At 35.0% G+C, this 16455-nt stretch overlaps 1 protein-coding gene across 1 annotated transcript; it reads left to right on the top strand.

The window, feature by feature from the left end:
- Positions 1-4825: 4825 nt before the first annotated feature.
- On the top strand, positions 4826-12879 carry LOC136041561 (uncharacterized). Its single transcript, XM_065726247.1, has 3 exons — positions 4826-4941; positions 8235-9539; positions 12783-12879. Exons 1-3 carry the CDS (start codon positions 4826-4828, stop codon positions 12877-12879), a joined length of 1518 nt encoding a protein of 505 aa, XP_065582319.1.
- Positions 12880-16455: the final 3576 nt, after the last annotated feature.

Here is a 16455-nt window from a genome sequence, read left to right as displayed (position 1 = left end):
TAAAAGATTGCAATTCCCAATTCGATTAGCATTTGCAATCACCATTAACAAAGCTCCAGGTCAATCATTAGAAAAATGTGGTATAGATCTTAATACTGATTGTTTTTCCCATGGACAATTGTACGTTGCATGTTCGAGGGTCGGTAAACCTGACAATCTATTTATATGCAGCGACAATTGGACAGCGAAGAATGTTGTATATTCGCAAGTTTTACGCAGTTAATTTGTATTGTATCGATCTATCTATCTATCTATATAAAAACGAGTTGTGTGTATGCATGTTTGTTTGTTTGTAAAAAGAGCGTTTGCATATGATGTCATTATTAGTACATACGGCTTTGTATATGCAGAGACAATGGGAAAGCCAAGAATGTTGTATATTCGCAATTTTTACGTAGTTTAACTCCTGCAGACGAAATGAATGCTTGCCTAAAAAATTCTAATTTATGGGCACACGTAAAAATATTAAAATTAACTACAAATATGCGTGTCCGATTGCAAAACGATGACTCTGGTCAAACAGTAGACTCAATTTCAGGACGTATACAACTACCTGCTGATTTCTGTAATTTAGTGACGTCCAAAAATGAACTGATTGAAAAAGTATTTCCGAATATTCTAAAAAATTATAAAAATAATAAATGGCTAAGTGAAAGAGCGATTCTCGCACCCAAAAATATAGACGTCCACGAAATCAACAATATTGTTTTGACCAAGATTCGAGACCAGGCAGTCCTTTACAAGTCAGTCGACACAGTTTTGGAACCAAATGAAGCGGTTAATTATCCATCTGAATTTTTAAATTCCATAGATCCTTCAGGGTTTCCACCACTATCTATCTATCTATATAAAAACGAGTTGTGTGGATGCATGTTTGTTTGTTTGTAAAAAGAGCGTTTGCATATGACTTCATTATTAGTACATACGGCTTTGAATATGCACAGACAATGGGAAAGCCAAGAATGTTGTTTATTCGCAATTTTTACGTAGTTTGAAACACATATATAAATCTATCTATATTCACAGGTGGGACACAGGGACACAACTACAATGGCGCATAACTAATATGGCGCGTAACGACTTACGCGCGCGAGGGGGCTTGGGGGGGCGCGAAGCGCCCCACCAACTAGGTGATGGGGTGGCGCGAAGCGCCACCCCAACAGCTAGTATATATATATATATATATATATATATATATATATATATATATATATATATATATATATATATATATATATATATATATATATATATATATATATATATATATATATATATATGTTTTAACTACGTAAAACTTGCGAATATACAACATTCTTTGCTGTCCCATTGTCTGTGCATATAAATAGATTGTAAGGTTTACCGACTCTTGAACATGCAACATATAATGGTCCATGGGAAAACAATCCGTATTCAGATCTATACCTCATGATTCTAATGATTGCCCTTTAGCTTTGTTGATGGTGATTGCTAATCGAAGATTCCGTGTGTCGCCGTCGTCATTTATATATCCCCCTGTGCCCCCCGGCGTCCCCGTTGTAGTTGTGTCCCTGTGTCCCGGTCGTAATTTATCTTCCCTGTGTCCCGGTCGTCATTTGTGTCCCGATGTCCCAGTCTGTGATTTCTCTTTGAGGGTCCGGGCTTCATTTATATTCCTTGTGTCCCAGTGTCCCGGTCGTCATTTGTGTCCCGGTGTCCCGGTCTGTATATACATTCGTTTTTGAATTGGTCTACTTTTAGGTTTTAGTTTTTTACCTTTTTTTAGTTTTTTTAGTTATACCTCATGATTCTAATGATTGCCTTTGAGCTTTGTTGATGGTGCCCAACGGCGCCCCCCCCCCTGTGCCCCCCGGCGTCCCCGTTGTAGCCGTGTCCCTGTGTCCCGGTCGTCATTTATATTCCCTGTGTCCCGGTCGTCATTTGTATCCCGGTGTCCCGGTCTGTATATGCATTCGTTTTTTAAATGGTATATGATGAAATAAATTTTTGTACTTTTCCCCTTTTTTTCTTTTTAGTTTTTTTTGTTTTTACTTTTTTTTAGTTTTTTAGTTTTTTTTCTTTTTTCTTTTTAGTTTTTTTATTTTTATTTTTTTTAGTTTTGTTTTCTCTCTTTTGTTTTTCATTTTTTTTCCTTTTTTTTTTTTTTTCTTTTTTAGTTTTTTTAGTTTTTTTGCTTTTTTAGTTTTTTATTAGTTTTTAGTTTTTCTCTTTTTAGTTTTTTTGTAGTTTTTACCTTTTTTTTAGTTTTTTAGTTTTTTTTTACTTATGTCCTGGTCGTCATTTATACTCCCTGTGTCCCGGTCGTCATTTGTGTCCCGGTGCTTTGTTGATGGTGATTGCTAATCGAACATTCCTTGTGTCTCGGTCGCTTTCTCTTTGATTGTCCCGGTCGTCATTTATATTCCCTATGTGCCGGTGTCCCGGTCGCCATTTGTGTCCCGATGTCCCGGTCTGTAATTTCGTCAGTCGAAAACATGACGTCAGTCGACACACAAACAGAACGTCACTCGACAGACACACACACACACACACAGACAGCTTATTTTTATATATATAGAAGATATTGTTCCAAGTTTTGATCCTTCACGATGTCTACGATTGAAAAGGATAAAGTTCAACTGGCTACAAAGTCAATTTAGTCCCTTCTTTCGATATTCTTTTGTTATTCTTGTTTTTTCACGCTGAGGAATAGCCTTTGATCATGTGGTTACTGATCCTGTTCTTCTTTGAATATAACGTTTTAAAAGCTTCGATAGGCTCACAACTTCAGCGTTTAACCGATGGCAAAGAAACAAAACCAAAGTGTTGCTCTCGCAACACTTTATTTGGCGAAGCCGGACAAAGGTTGCTGCAACACTTCACGTTGCTCAGCCAACGTAGGTCTAGTCTTTTTAGTTTTTTTATTCCCTGTGTCCCGGTCTGTATATACACTCGTTTTTGAATTGGTATATGATGAAAACATTTTTGTTTTTTTCATTTTTTTCTTTTTAGTTTTTTTTGGTTTTTACCTTTTTTTAGCTTGTTTAGTTTTTTTCCTTTTTCCAATTTCTTTTAGTTTTTTTTGTAGTTTTTACCTTTTTTAGTTTATCAGTGATTTCAACTTTTGCCGGAAGACACGGGCCGTAATGTCATTTCTATAAACCGCCGATTGTCCTTGAAGTAAAAGCTGCTGTATCTCATCCTAAGATTGATTACATGTAAATGTAATAAATAAATCTGGACGACCATAGAGACGAACATACGCAATAGCATCTTGAGCATATTCATGCATATGACGGAGACTGCCAGCATATGACGAAGGTAAAATCGTTAATCTTCCAACGTTTGTGGTATTACCGTCATTTACACCTGCACCTCGCAAATGAATGTATTGTTCAGAGCGGAGCTTGGTCTGATTCAGACGGATAAACAGCAAACGTTCTGCTTCAATTTTTTCATACATATCAACGACGTATTGGTGAAACAATTGACGGCATTTTAAAATATAATTGTCTTCATCCTGGCGAATCATTAGTCTATAGGAATAATAATGCATTGCACTGCATTTCTTATTCATTTCTTTGTTAGTGGCTGGATTTATCAATTTAATATTAAAGTGATAACCGTCGGCTCCATCCCAAAAATTGATAGGATATTGTAGGGCATCGTAGAATCGATGAGTTTCAGCAATTCTTACCAACTGTGCGTTTCGCTTATGAAGAATAATATCTCGAGGTAAAAACTGATCACCGACCATAACGATTGCCACTTCGTCGATAGTTGGAGCATTGTATCTACGCACATGTTGGCCAGGAGGCGTTTTGTCAGCGAAAATAACAATTTTATGCGTATCAGTAGGCATCAAATCGATGGCTGTTTTCAACAGACGCACTAAATTATTATTTTCGTGGAAAAGATGTTGCAATTGGGAAACGATTGTCCTTTCAACGTCGGGAGAAATTTCGCAACGTACATTCAATTCAGAATTTCTATCACTGATGAAGTACACATTTGTAAAAATTTATGATTCTCGCCTGAGAATGTTAGAAGGGACCCTGCTCTATGATAAATTTGCCCTTTTACTTTGAAAGTAAGCATATATTGATCTGGATTTTCGATTTTGGCACCAAACGACGTCATTTGGAAACATGAGTTATATTTTCTGATCTGTGATAAAAAAAAACGCTTAGATTCTGACGTAGTTCCAGTAAGCAAAGTTTTCAATGGCTCTGGTGGTGCAGCCAATAGAGGAAGTTTAACTTTTCCTGAGGCGCAACATATTCCCATTGTTTAACCATTGAATTTCAAGACCTTGCAATAGGGACAAATTTTAGCCATAGTCCCGATTTGAACACATCTACTATAATCATCGACTGGGCTTTATCTGAATGCCATGCGATAATTTTCACGTTGATCTTGTGATTCCTCGGCACGCTTTCTTTTGGCATTATCTCTTGAAGCCGCAAGCCTGTTTTCACGTTGCTCTTGTGATTCCTCGGCACGCTTTCTTTTCTTACTTTCTCTATCAGCCGCAAGTTTTTTGGCATAGACTCTTTGAGCAGCTCTTTGAGCACTTTCAACATAATTATTCCAAGTAGACATCTTCTAATTTTTGAATAGCAGGTGAATCACGCGTTGAATAGCAGGAACCTAAAAAAAACAACTAATTCTAAAATTTTCAGGTAATTTTCTATTTTGAAATAAAAACTAAAAATTATTGCTCAGACAACATAAATATTTTTGATGTTTACATAATAGCTTTAGTGGTTCTGGACTGAAAACTAAATATGCTAATCAAATTAGGAATTGCAATCTTTTAAGTTGAAAAGGCAAATCCATTGGAATCATGAGAAGGCGAGGAATAAGAAAAGCCTCACCCTCAAAAGGCCCTGTCAAGATTGTTGCCTCTATTGCGTTACCACCACCACGTTCACCAGGTGAACATTCACCATACGTTCACCAGTCTGTTATTTCTCTTTGAGTGTCCCGGTCGTCATTTATATTCCCTGTGTCCCGCTGTCCCAGTCAGTAATTTCTCTTTGAGTGTCCCGGTCGTCATTTATATTCACTGTGTCCCAGTCGTCATTTGTGTCCCGGTCTGTAATTTCTTCAGTCGACAAACATGACGTCATACAACAAACAACTTCATGACGACATACAGCTCAATCCTTATAATGACGTCAGTCGACAAACATGACGTCAGTCGACACACAAACATGACGTCAGTCGACAGACACACAAACAACTTATTTTTATATATATATAGAAGGTATATATACAAGCCCCCCCGCGCACGTAAGTCGTTACGCACCATATTAGTTACGCACCATTGTAGTTGTGTCCCATTGTCTGTGCATATAAATAGATTGTCAGGTTTACCGACTCTTGAAAATGCAACATATAATTGTCCATGGGAAAAACAATCCGTATTCAAATCTATACCTCATGATTCTAATGATTGCCCTTGAGCTTTGTTGATGGTGATTGCTAATAGAACATTCCCTGTGTCCCCGTCATCATTTATATTCCCTGTGTCCCGGTCGTCATTTATGTCCCGGTGTCCCAGTCTGTAATTTCTTTTTGAGTGTCCCGGTCGCTATTTATGTTCCCTGTGTCCCGGTGTCCCGGTCATCATTTGTTTCCCGGTGTCCCGGTCTGTATATACATTTGTTTTTGAATTGGTATATGATGAAATAATTTTTTTGTATTTTTCTTTTTTCTTTTTATTTTTTTTTTTTGGTTTTTACCTTTTTTTAGCTTTTTTTATTTTTATTTTTTTTAATTTTCTTTTTCTTTTTTATTTTTCAGTTTTTTTTTCCTTTTTTAGTTTTTTTCTTTTTTAGTTTTTTACCTTTTTTTATTTTTTTTTTTAGTTTTTTTATTTATATAGTTTTTTTAGTTTTTTTATTATTTTTTAGTTTTTACCTTTTTTTAGTTTTTTTAGTTTTTTAGCTATTCCAGTTTTTTTAGTTTTTTTTCTTTTTAGTCTTTTTTGTAGTTTTATTTTTTTAGTTGTTTTTTTTCTTCTTTTGTATTAATGCTAGGTTCTAACCTGGAACCTCTTGAACCTAGAACCTGGAATATTACGCCTTACCAACTCACCTAATTTGGCTTGAATACATTCGTTTTTGAATTGGTATATGAATAAATAATTCAGACGTCATATGCGGACATATAATGACGTTATATACTAAGCATCGTCATAACAAACATGACGACAACTAACTTCATGACGACATACAGCTCAATCCTTATAATGACGTCACTCGACAGACAGACAGACAACTTATTTTTATATATATACTAGCTGTTGGGGTGGCGCTTCGCGCCAGCCCAACACCTAGTTGGTGGGGGCGCTTCGCGCCCCCCCCAAGCCCCCTCGCGCGCGTAAGTCGTTACGCGCCATAATAGTTACGCGCCATTGTAGTTGTGTCCCTATGTCCCACCTGTGAATATGGTTTTAACTACGTAAAACTTGCGAATATACAACATTCTTTGCTGTCCCATTGTCTTTGCATATAAATAGATTGTCAGGTTTACCGACTCTTGAACATGCAACATATAATGGTCCATGGGAAAACAATCTGTATTCAGATCTATACCTCATGATTCTAATGATTGCCCTTGAGCTTTGTTGATGGTGATTGCTAATCGACCATTCCCTGTCCCGGTGTCCCGGTCGTCATTTACATCCCCCTGTTTCCCCCGGTGTCCCCGTTGTAGTTGTGTCCCTGTGTCCCGGTCGTCATTTATATTCCCTGTGTCCCGGGTCCCGGTCATCATTTGTATCCCGGTGTCCCGGTCTGTATATACATTCGTTTTTTAGTTTTGTTTTTCTTCTTTATTTTTTTCCTTTTTTTTTCTTTTTTAGCTTATTTAGATTTTTAGATTTTTTAGTTTTTTTTATTAGTTTTTTGTTTTTATTTCTTTTTAGTTTTTTTGTCCCGGTCGTCATTTATATCCCCCTGTTTCCCCCGGTGTCCCCGTTGTAGTTGTGTCCCTGTGTCCCGGTCGTTATTTATATTCCCTGTGTCCCGGTCGTCATTTGTATCCCGGTGTACCGGTCTGTATATACATTCGTTTTTTAGTTTTGTTTTTCTCCTTTATTTTTTTCCTTTTTTTTTCTTTTTTAGTTTATTTAGATTTTTAGATTTTTTAGTTTTTTTATTAGTTTTTAGTTTTTTTTTCTTTTTAGTTTTTTTGTAGTTTTTACCTTCTTTTTAGTTTTGTTAATTTTTTTTTTTACTTGTGTCCTGGTCGTCATTTATACTCCCTGTGTCCCGGTGCTTTGTTGATTGCTAATCGAACATTCCTTTTGTCCTGGTCGCTTTCTCTTTGAGTGTCGTCATTTATTTTTTTCTTTTTTAGTTCTTTTAGTTTTTACCTTTTTTAGTTTTTTTTTAGTTTTTAGTTTTTTTAGTTTTTTACCTTTTTTTAGTTTTTTTAGTTTTTTTAGTTTTTTAGCTTTTTTATTTTTTTTATTAGTTTTTAGTTTTTTTGTAGTTTTTGCCTTTTTTTTAGTTTTTTTAGTTTTTTAGCTTTTTTATTAGTTTTTAGTTTTTTTTTGTAGTTTTTGCCTTTTTTTAGTTTTTTTAGTTTTTTAGCTTTTTTATTTTTTTTATTAGTTTTTAGTTTTTTTTGTAGTTTTTGCCTTTTTTTAGTTTTTTCAGTTTTGACGTCACCTGATCCAGTTTTTTCAGGTGACGTCACCTGATCCACGATCCACAGATCCACAGACAACTTATTTTTATATATATAGATAGTTTTTTTTTTTTTTACTTATGTCCTGGTCGTCATTTATACTCCCTGTGTCCCGGTGCTTTGTTGATTGCTAATCGAACATTACATCAAATTAGGAAGAGGGTTTATGTGAAAAGCTATTTGTGGAAATTAATCCCACGAGTGGTGATTCGTTTATGTTTAGTTCAGTATATAGACCTCCATCGAGTAACCAAAAAAAATTTTTTGAGGTTTTTGAGTCGGTTCTTTTAAAACTCAGTGAGTCAAAGAAACCAGTTATTGTATCAGGGGACTTTAATTTTGATTTGCTGAATTTAGATCTTAGCACTCATAAGGATTTTTTGAATATTATGCTGTGTGCTGGTTTTCTTCCCAGCGTTTCTCTTCCAACTAGGGTTACAAATACTACAGCTACACTGATTGATAACATATTTTTTTCTGTTAATTCAGTTAAAGCATTGAAATCCTCTGTAGTTTTATCTGATATGTCAAACTATTTCCCGATGTTCTTCTAGATTTAGGGAGAGCGTTAATGCTCGTTCTTGGGATGCTAGAGATGATACTTCACATAAACAATTTGAGTGGATTGATGTTATGCTACTACGTGAACTAATTAATAGTAACGATTGGAGTCTATTTTATGGTTCAAATGATGTTAATGTTGCATTTTCTAGTTTTATTTCTGATATGATACGGCTCAGAGAGGAGGCTACTACAACTAAGTTTATACATGGGAAATATTCAAAAAAACTTGATCCTTGGATTACCGAAGGAATTTTAATTTCAATTAAGAATAAGAATATAAAATTCAAGAGCTATTTAAAAATTCTAAGTGATGCCTCTTTTGAAGAATATATAGCATATAGAAATAACTTAAATTCGATTGTTAGATATGCAAAGAGAACATATTATAAAGACAAGTTTATTCAGTATAAGTCAGATATGAAAAAAATTTGGCAATTGATTAATGAAAGAACTCGACCTAGCCATAAATCTAAATCTAGTGTTGATTGCCTAGAAGTTGATGGAAGGAAGGTAAAGGACCGTAAAGAAATTTTGATTATATTGGGAGAATATTTTAGTTCTGTAGGAAAAAAGCTTACATCGGATTTTGTTCCTCCATTGTTAAATGTCCCTACCATTTCTTTTGATAATGATCATCAAAGTGAAAATCCTTTTGATTTTTCCGAAACGACGCCCAAACAAGTGAGAAAAATTATCATGAAGCTTAAAAATAGCTCCTCTTCTGATGAATTTGGTTTTTCTACTAGAACAGTAAAGCAGGTAGCTACTGATGTTGTCCCATTACTTTCACACATATATAATTTGTCATTTGTACATGGAGTTTTTCCCGATTTGTTGAAGAAAGCTAATGTTATTGCACTAAATAAAGGCGGAATTACTAGTGATCCTTCAAATTATAGAGGTAAATCACTTTTATCAGTGTTTAGTAAACTTTTAGAAAAGATAGCGAACCATCTTCTCCATAATTATTTAATTGGTAAAAATATTTTTTATCCTACTCAGTTTGGTTTCATTAAAGGAAAATCAACGGATTTGGCAATTCATCAACTTCTGCTTGAGATAAATGATGCAATTGACGGTGATCAGCATGCTTCGGTGGTATTTCTTGATGTCACCAAGGCCTTTGACACAGTCGACCATCGTCTGTTGTTCATGAAACTCCAAAAATATGGCTTTGCTTCAAAATCTTTAAATTTTTTAAAAACTTATCTTACGGATAGAAAGCTTGAATGTCATGATAGAGTTCTTGGTATCCGTTCGGAAAGTTTTTTGAGAAGTTGTGGGGTCCCTCAAGGGTCTGTCCTGGGACCGATCTTATTCCTTCTATTTATAAATGATTTGCCTGAGGTATTACCGCTTTGTAAAATTGTATTGTTTGCAGACGACGTTGTTATTTTTGCATCCCATGCTGATTTATCCATACTCTTTCATAATTTTAATAACACACTTTTATCTGCAGGGGGTTGGTATGCCAGAAATTTACTTTCTTTAAATGAGAAGAAATGTCAATGTATGCTGTTTCCTCGATCTGGTTCTCAGAAAACTGAACAGTTTTCTCTTTATCTAAATGATAGGGTACTAAAAGTTGTGGATAAATTTAAATATCTTGGAATTATTTTGGATGAAAATCTGTATTTCCGTGAACACGTAAAAACAATGTCTCTAAAAATCTCACGAAATATCGGGATTCTTTCTCGTTTATGCCATTTTTTCCCAAGGAATATTTTAAAGACAATATACTTTCTTTTGTTAATCCATATTTTCTTTATTGTGTTTGTGTTTGGGAATCTACTTTTCCTTCAACGTTTAAACCTCTTCAAACTCTACAAAATAAAGCCCTTAGATTAATGTTTAATGTTAATAATAGATCCTCAGTTAGCCATCTTTATGGATCTTCTGGTTTCTTCTCTGTTCATCAACATCATTTTATTGCCATTTCTAATATTTGCCACAATTACATTTTTGGACAACTTTCACTAAATTTCCCAAGGTTATTCCTGACAAATTCACAATTCCACAATTACCCAACATCTCATAGTTCTGATTTCTCTTTTGAAAATAGGCCAACGGTTTGATCGGGATTTAGTTTGCGTCATATTGGTCCAAAAGTTTGGAATTTAATCCCAATAGCTGTGAGAAATTGTAATGATAGAATCAAATTTCTGCAGTTATTAAGAAATCATGTTTCTAGTCTCCCATACTATTTTCCGTTGTAAGTGTTATTTTCAACTGCGTAAAACTTGCGAATATACAACATTCTTTGCTGTCCCATTGCCTGTACATATAAATAGATTATCAGGTTTACCGACTCTTGAACATGCAACTTATAATTGCCCATGGGAAAAACAATCCGTATTCAGATCTATACCTCATTATTCTAATGATTGCCCTTGAGCTTTGTTTGATGTTGATTGCTAATCAAACATTCCCTGTGTCCCCATCGTCATTTATATATCCCCCCATCATTTATATATCCCGTTGTAGTTGTGTCCCTGTGTCCTAGTCGTCATTTATAGTCGACAAACATGACGTCTGTCGACACACAAACATGACGTCAGTCGACACACAAACATGACGTCAGTCGACACACACGTCCCTGTCGTCATTTGTGTCCCGGTGTCCCAGTCTGTAATTTCTCTTTGAGTGTCCTGGTCGTCATTTATATTCCCTGCGTCCCGGTCCGGTCTGACCTTTTTTGTTTGTTTTTTCCTCTTTTGTATTAATTTTGTATCTTTTGTATTTTTGGTTACTTAAAATCAACTAGTGTTTATATATTTTTTTACGAACATTTCGTTAGTAATAAACATACGTACCTTACGAATTAACTTGCGCAACGAACTTTTATATATTTTTGTATTTTTATTACGTATATGAAGGGGTTTGTCTCCTCGTCAATACCTAACTTTTTTCTAAAGCTTGATTTTTGTCCTAAATCCTTAAGAATGATCCCTGAATCACTATATCTATAGAATAAATAGTTGAAATTACTAAAAATACTTTAGCGGATAGAGCAAGGAATTTAGGAGGAGATGAACCCCTTGTAAGTTTAATAATTTCTGTTTGTTTTAAGTTTCAATGCTGCTCCTTACTTTCAGTTGAAAAATACTAGAAAATCCTAAACCCCTTTCATGGAGTTTCTTTTCCCTTATATTAAATTCCTGGAGAGGAAATTCTGAAGGCTGCCAAAAAAATCAAATCTGATTCAGCAGGAACAGATGACCTTAGTCTTAGGACCTTTAAATTAGTGATGTATTACTACCATGCCTTTTCCACATAGTCAATCTTTACCTCCAAACAGGCGTATTTCATACAAAGGTTGTTTTAGAAAGGAACAACCTTTACAAAGGTTGTTTTAAGCTAGATATTGAAATTATGGACCCATGTCAATCGTACCCCTGATTTCAATTTTTTTTAAATTTGCGCATAAAAGGCTTAATGCTTACCTTACGAAGACGGGGATCTTAAGTGAAACCCAGTTCATCTTTGGGAAAGTTTACTCGATGTCGAACGCCATGCATTCCCTCTGTGATACTGTAAATAGGTGCTTTGAGCTTGGTGAAATTCCTTTGACTATTTTTATTAATTTTGGAAAAGTGTTTGACACAGTGGACTTGAGAATTTTACTGAAACGTACACAATCTCTTGGAGTCCGTGGTAACTATCTAGAGGGGTTTGATAGTTTTTTTGAGTTGTAGATCTCTTCAAGTTGTTTTAAATGTTTTTTCCTCTCCTTTGCAAATGAAGTGTGGTGTACCCAAAGGGTCTGTTTTAAAACCACTTCTGTACCTTGTGCATGTTGATTCGACGTGTTTCTACTTACCTGAGTGTTTTATTACAACTTTTGTGAATCATACTACTTTAGCTGATTAGTTTTTATGCAAATCTTAAATGAGGGTTGATTGTTCAAAATGAAATTGTACGTCTTCTTGGAAATTATACAGAAAATTTGAAAGTTTTGAAAAATTACGAGTGCTTAATTTTGGTCAAATTTGCAATGATCAAGCTGCTGTTTTTGCTTATCGATATTGGAATGATTTATGTCCTAGAGTCTTTACGAATTTTAGTTTTTTGCGTAAATTGTTTGCTCCATAGGTATGCAATTAGGGAGGCGGATAATTTATTGTTGAGTATCGAGACACCACATGTGCAGGTTTTGGAATTCGGTTTTTAGCTCTGGCTATTTAGAATGATATCTCAGCTGGCCTTAGGGAGGCTGAACACATTGGGTCATTTAGAGTAACGTTTAAGAAACATTTATTGATGGGTTAGTTACTTTTTTTAGATTTTGGCATTAAATGTTAGTTTTTTATCTTTTTTTAGTTTTTGTAAATGACTTTTGTTATTGGTTGAGAATTATAAAATTGCAGCCGTCCATCATCAGGCTTTTTGATCCTTCCTCGGACGGCTGTGTGTATATTTAGTTTATTTTGTGATCATTCATAAAATAAATAAGTACAAAAAATGATGTAAGGTTTTGCAATAGCTAGTTCCGGAATTTTTATTTATGTGTAATATGTTTTGATAATGTATTTTTGTAGCGGTGAATACAAGTATAAAATCCTTATATCTGTTTCAGCCATCCTTTTAAAATTAACCACTATTATCAACAAATCATTTACTGTTAAACTACTCTAAGTGTGAATGAAGTTATAATCTATAATAGTTAGTCTTTTTGTTTTTATAGATTTCAAATAAGTTTTGATAATGTGTTCTCTTAACGCTTAATCAAAATATTAAACTTTTTTGTTATGTTTGGCTAATCATTTAGCCAAAATGTTGAAAATTAATTGTTCTATTGGTTTCACACTTAAGTCCAAGCTCTTACAATTTTTCCCATTGTCTTTTTTTTATGATAGGCAGCTCAGCAGCGCCACCTAAGTAAAGAACGATGTCGGCACAATGTAATATTATTTATTATTATTCTTATTTTTGTTGTTTTTTTAAGACCAGGGCACTTCGTATTGAAGGAGCTGTAACAGAAACTCAAAAAAGGCTCATTAGATTTAAAATTGAACGGGCTAGTGCCCTTTTTAATAGTCGAACGGGACTGGAGGGCAACTAACACACCTTCCAAGCCCACCATTTCCCCAAACACATTTAATCAATATTTAGAAATAGGCATTTTGTTCAAAATAGTTGAAATACCCTGACATTATGTCTTCAAAATGACAACAACAACAACAACAACAACTCCACACCCCTTAGGGCAAGGGTTGTAAGTTACTCCCTCGGGGCACATAAGGTTTTTGGTAGATAAAAGGTAACGATTATTTAGATATTGATATAAAACTATCCACTAAATATTAAATTATATTAAATTATCACATTTTATAAGTAACATAGGAAAAATAGAATATAATTCAACTCCAGGCTGTCTCAACGAAGACACAAAACTTTTCGGCATGCTAATTAACGCCAAAACACGAAAGTTATGGTCACGTCACGCCAAAAGCAAGCAGCTATTCCTTCTATAATGATTGAAGGTCAGCCAGTTAAAACGGTAGACCATTTTGTTTACCTGGGCAGTCTCCTCACAGCAGACAATTGTCATACCTTTAAAATCACACGCCACCTAGCTCTTGCTAGCTCCAGTTTTAAGAAACACAAATATCAGGAAATGCCGAAACCTGTCGAACAACTGAAAGCTCAAATTTTCAACAGCCTGATTGTGCCAATTGTTATGTATGGGTGTGAGACCTGGATCCCAAAGATCTAAAATGAGCACAACCTGCTTTTATTCGAGATGAGATGTCTCTGCTGCAGGGCAAGAATCTCCTACACTGAACACGTGACGAATGAGGAGGTACGAAGGCGGCTGAATTCCTCCGACGAAATTCTAAATAAAATCAAACGACAACAACTGCGATGGATCAGGCTTGTCAACAGAATGGACCGCGACTGTCTACCAAAAATCTCCCTCGAAGGAACCGTAGATAGATCTCAACCGCAAGAGAAATTTCGCAAGAGTTGGATTGAAAACTTCGACCGAAAGCGCATCGCAGAGTTGACTCGAACTGACTCACGACAGAACAACATACCTAGCCCTACTTCGTGCCATGTCAACAGGAGGGGCATAAAAACCTTCCCGTGAGGATGGACGGGACTTAAGTAAGTAGTATTTCCTAAATTCGTCAAATTCTTATTTCACAACATACGTTTTGATCTTAATGCTCTGGATGGGAAATAGTAAAAATGTTGCTATTTTTCATTCAAAATGGTGTGAATTCAATTGAAAATGGGGTAAATTGGTGGGATGATCTAAGTGGGGCACAGAAACCGTGTTCACATTGTAAAAAAATATAAAAATGAGACCAACTTTGATTTCCAAGGACCTGTTTTCATATTGAATGTAGGGAGGGAAAGTTGTCAAAATGTGGAATATTTGATGTCAAAGTGATTTAAATTGAACTGAAAACGATGTAAATTGAATGGATGAGATAGATGAGAAATAATTGGTTATTACTATATTACTTTCCTTTTAAAGGAATTCTCTAAATTGAACTTTCGGATCTTTTTTCGATAATGTAATATGGGTTTCAAATTATTTTGTAGTTATTTCCTTTCAGGAACCGTCGTGTTCTTTTTTAAAATTCGCAAATAGTTGAAGTTTTTAGCATTTAAAATCTACGTTTATCAGAACGTGAAAGTTTGACAAAAGATTTCCATTTACAAAAGTATATCGGTCAATGACAATCAAAATATTCAAAAATATTTCTTAGTTTTTTGCATTTTGTACAACTTGAGATAAAATAAGATTTATTTCAACAAAGCGGCTTCCACAGGCCCAAAAGGGCCAAATTCGCACTTAAGTGTCAGTACAAAATCCTAAAATTGCAATCAATAAAAAGTCAGACGATAAAACTCGTAAAGTCAAATCAGGGAAAACAAATTTGAAGCAAAAGTGTAGCTAGCAAGAATTACAAAGTTCGCAATAGGAAAACAAACACTAAAACTATAAGATAAAGTGGGGTGAGAATAGGGGGGCTTTTGAATTAGAACTTCAACTACGTGAGGGATGAACGTTCTTCTGTATCTTTCAGCGGAAACGCTGATTTGGGCAAGAAGGGGTATTTTTCTTGAAACAGAACGTGGGGGGGGAGAAATATTTACTAGGAAAAAGAGAAGTAGTACGAAGGTTATGCAAGGCATTGTGTGCAAAACGCAAGGAAATTTGTGCTCTCCTTTCGTTAAAGGTGATAAGATTTGCCTATCTGAACTGCCTGAATTCTGTCCGATAATTCATTAGAGATGCCAAGATGTCAAACAAGACAAGCGTATTCGAGAATGAATACGCAATATCCTTTTTTTGCAAACAATTTTTCTTACAAACGATAGAAAAATCCTCAAACAATGTGGTTTAGGACATTCAAACTTATTAAGGAGTTGCAAATGCAGTGTTTGTGCGTTTTAAGAAACGATTAACGTGGTTAATTGTTAAACAATTAACAATTCAAGTCACTTGAGATGGTAACACCCAGTAATTTCATTGTATTAACAGACGTTTCAGAGGGGATAAGACAGGAGAAAGAAGGGGAAGTATTTAGGAATATAATTGTTAAAACTGTTGACTTTAAAGGGCTGTCTCTCATATGACTAGCAACAGCTTCGTCCAATATTGATTCCAATATGTCCATTGGGTTACTGTTTAGATTTTTGAAACATGTTTCTTAGACAGTTATATCGTCAACAAATTTCCATCTATCTAGGAAATAGATACCAAGACTGTTTATCATGGTAAGAAATAAAATTAGGCCTAAAAGGGTTCCCTGGGGCACACCATTATAATTTGGGAGGGGATCAGAGTATACATTCAGGTATTTGACGACTTGTGTTCTATAAGAAAGGAAGGACGGAATTATTCTTATTATATAGGGGTCAACTAGGAAGTCTTTGGTTAGTTTTTTTTACTAATGTATTGTGGTGAATTAAATCAAAAGCTCTTTGTGAGTCAACTGCGATTGGGTTTTTCAAGTTTGCTACATTTAGTGTCCAAAAGGTGAAAAAGCTAGTGTGTGGTAGAGGTAGAGCGCAAATTTCCGAATATCCTTTGGTCCACATTTGGAATTATTTTTACTTTCAACCAATCAGCTAAAAAGCTTTCACATAACTTGGAACAAACCAGAGCAAGATTTATGAACCGGACACCTATAAAATCTTGTTTGCTCCCTTCTTTTTTAGGGCAGCAATAAAACCCAATTTCCAACAATCAGG

This window comes from Artemia franciscana, unplaced genomic scaffold (genome assembly GCF_032884065.1).
Source record: "Artemia franciscana unplaced genomic scaffold, ASM3288406v1 PGA_scaffold_29, whole genome shotgun sequence".
NCBI classification, from domain to species: Eukaryota; Metazoa; Arthropoda; class Branchiopoda; order Anostraca; family Artemiidae; genus Artemia; species Artemia franciscana.
Note: the sequence above shows the minus strand (reverse complement) of the source record. Positions and strands in the feature narration are given on the sequence as shown.

Bases quoted from the DNA above. Each gene is read 5' to 3' on its own strand.
- LOC136041561 (XM_065726247.1), top strand. From the start codon at position 4,826: ATGAGAAGGCGAGGAATAAGAAAAGCCTCACCCTCAAAAGGCCCTGTC. The intron at 4,942-8,234 runs GTCTGTTATTTC...ATGTTCTTCTAG, and splicing joins CATTCACCATACGTTCACCA to ATTTAGGGAGAGCGTTAATG. The intron at 9,540-12,782 runs GTCTGTCCTGGG...GTATTTTTGTAG, and splicing joins AGTTGTGGGGTCCCTCAAGG to CGGTGAATACAAGTATAAAA.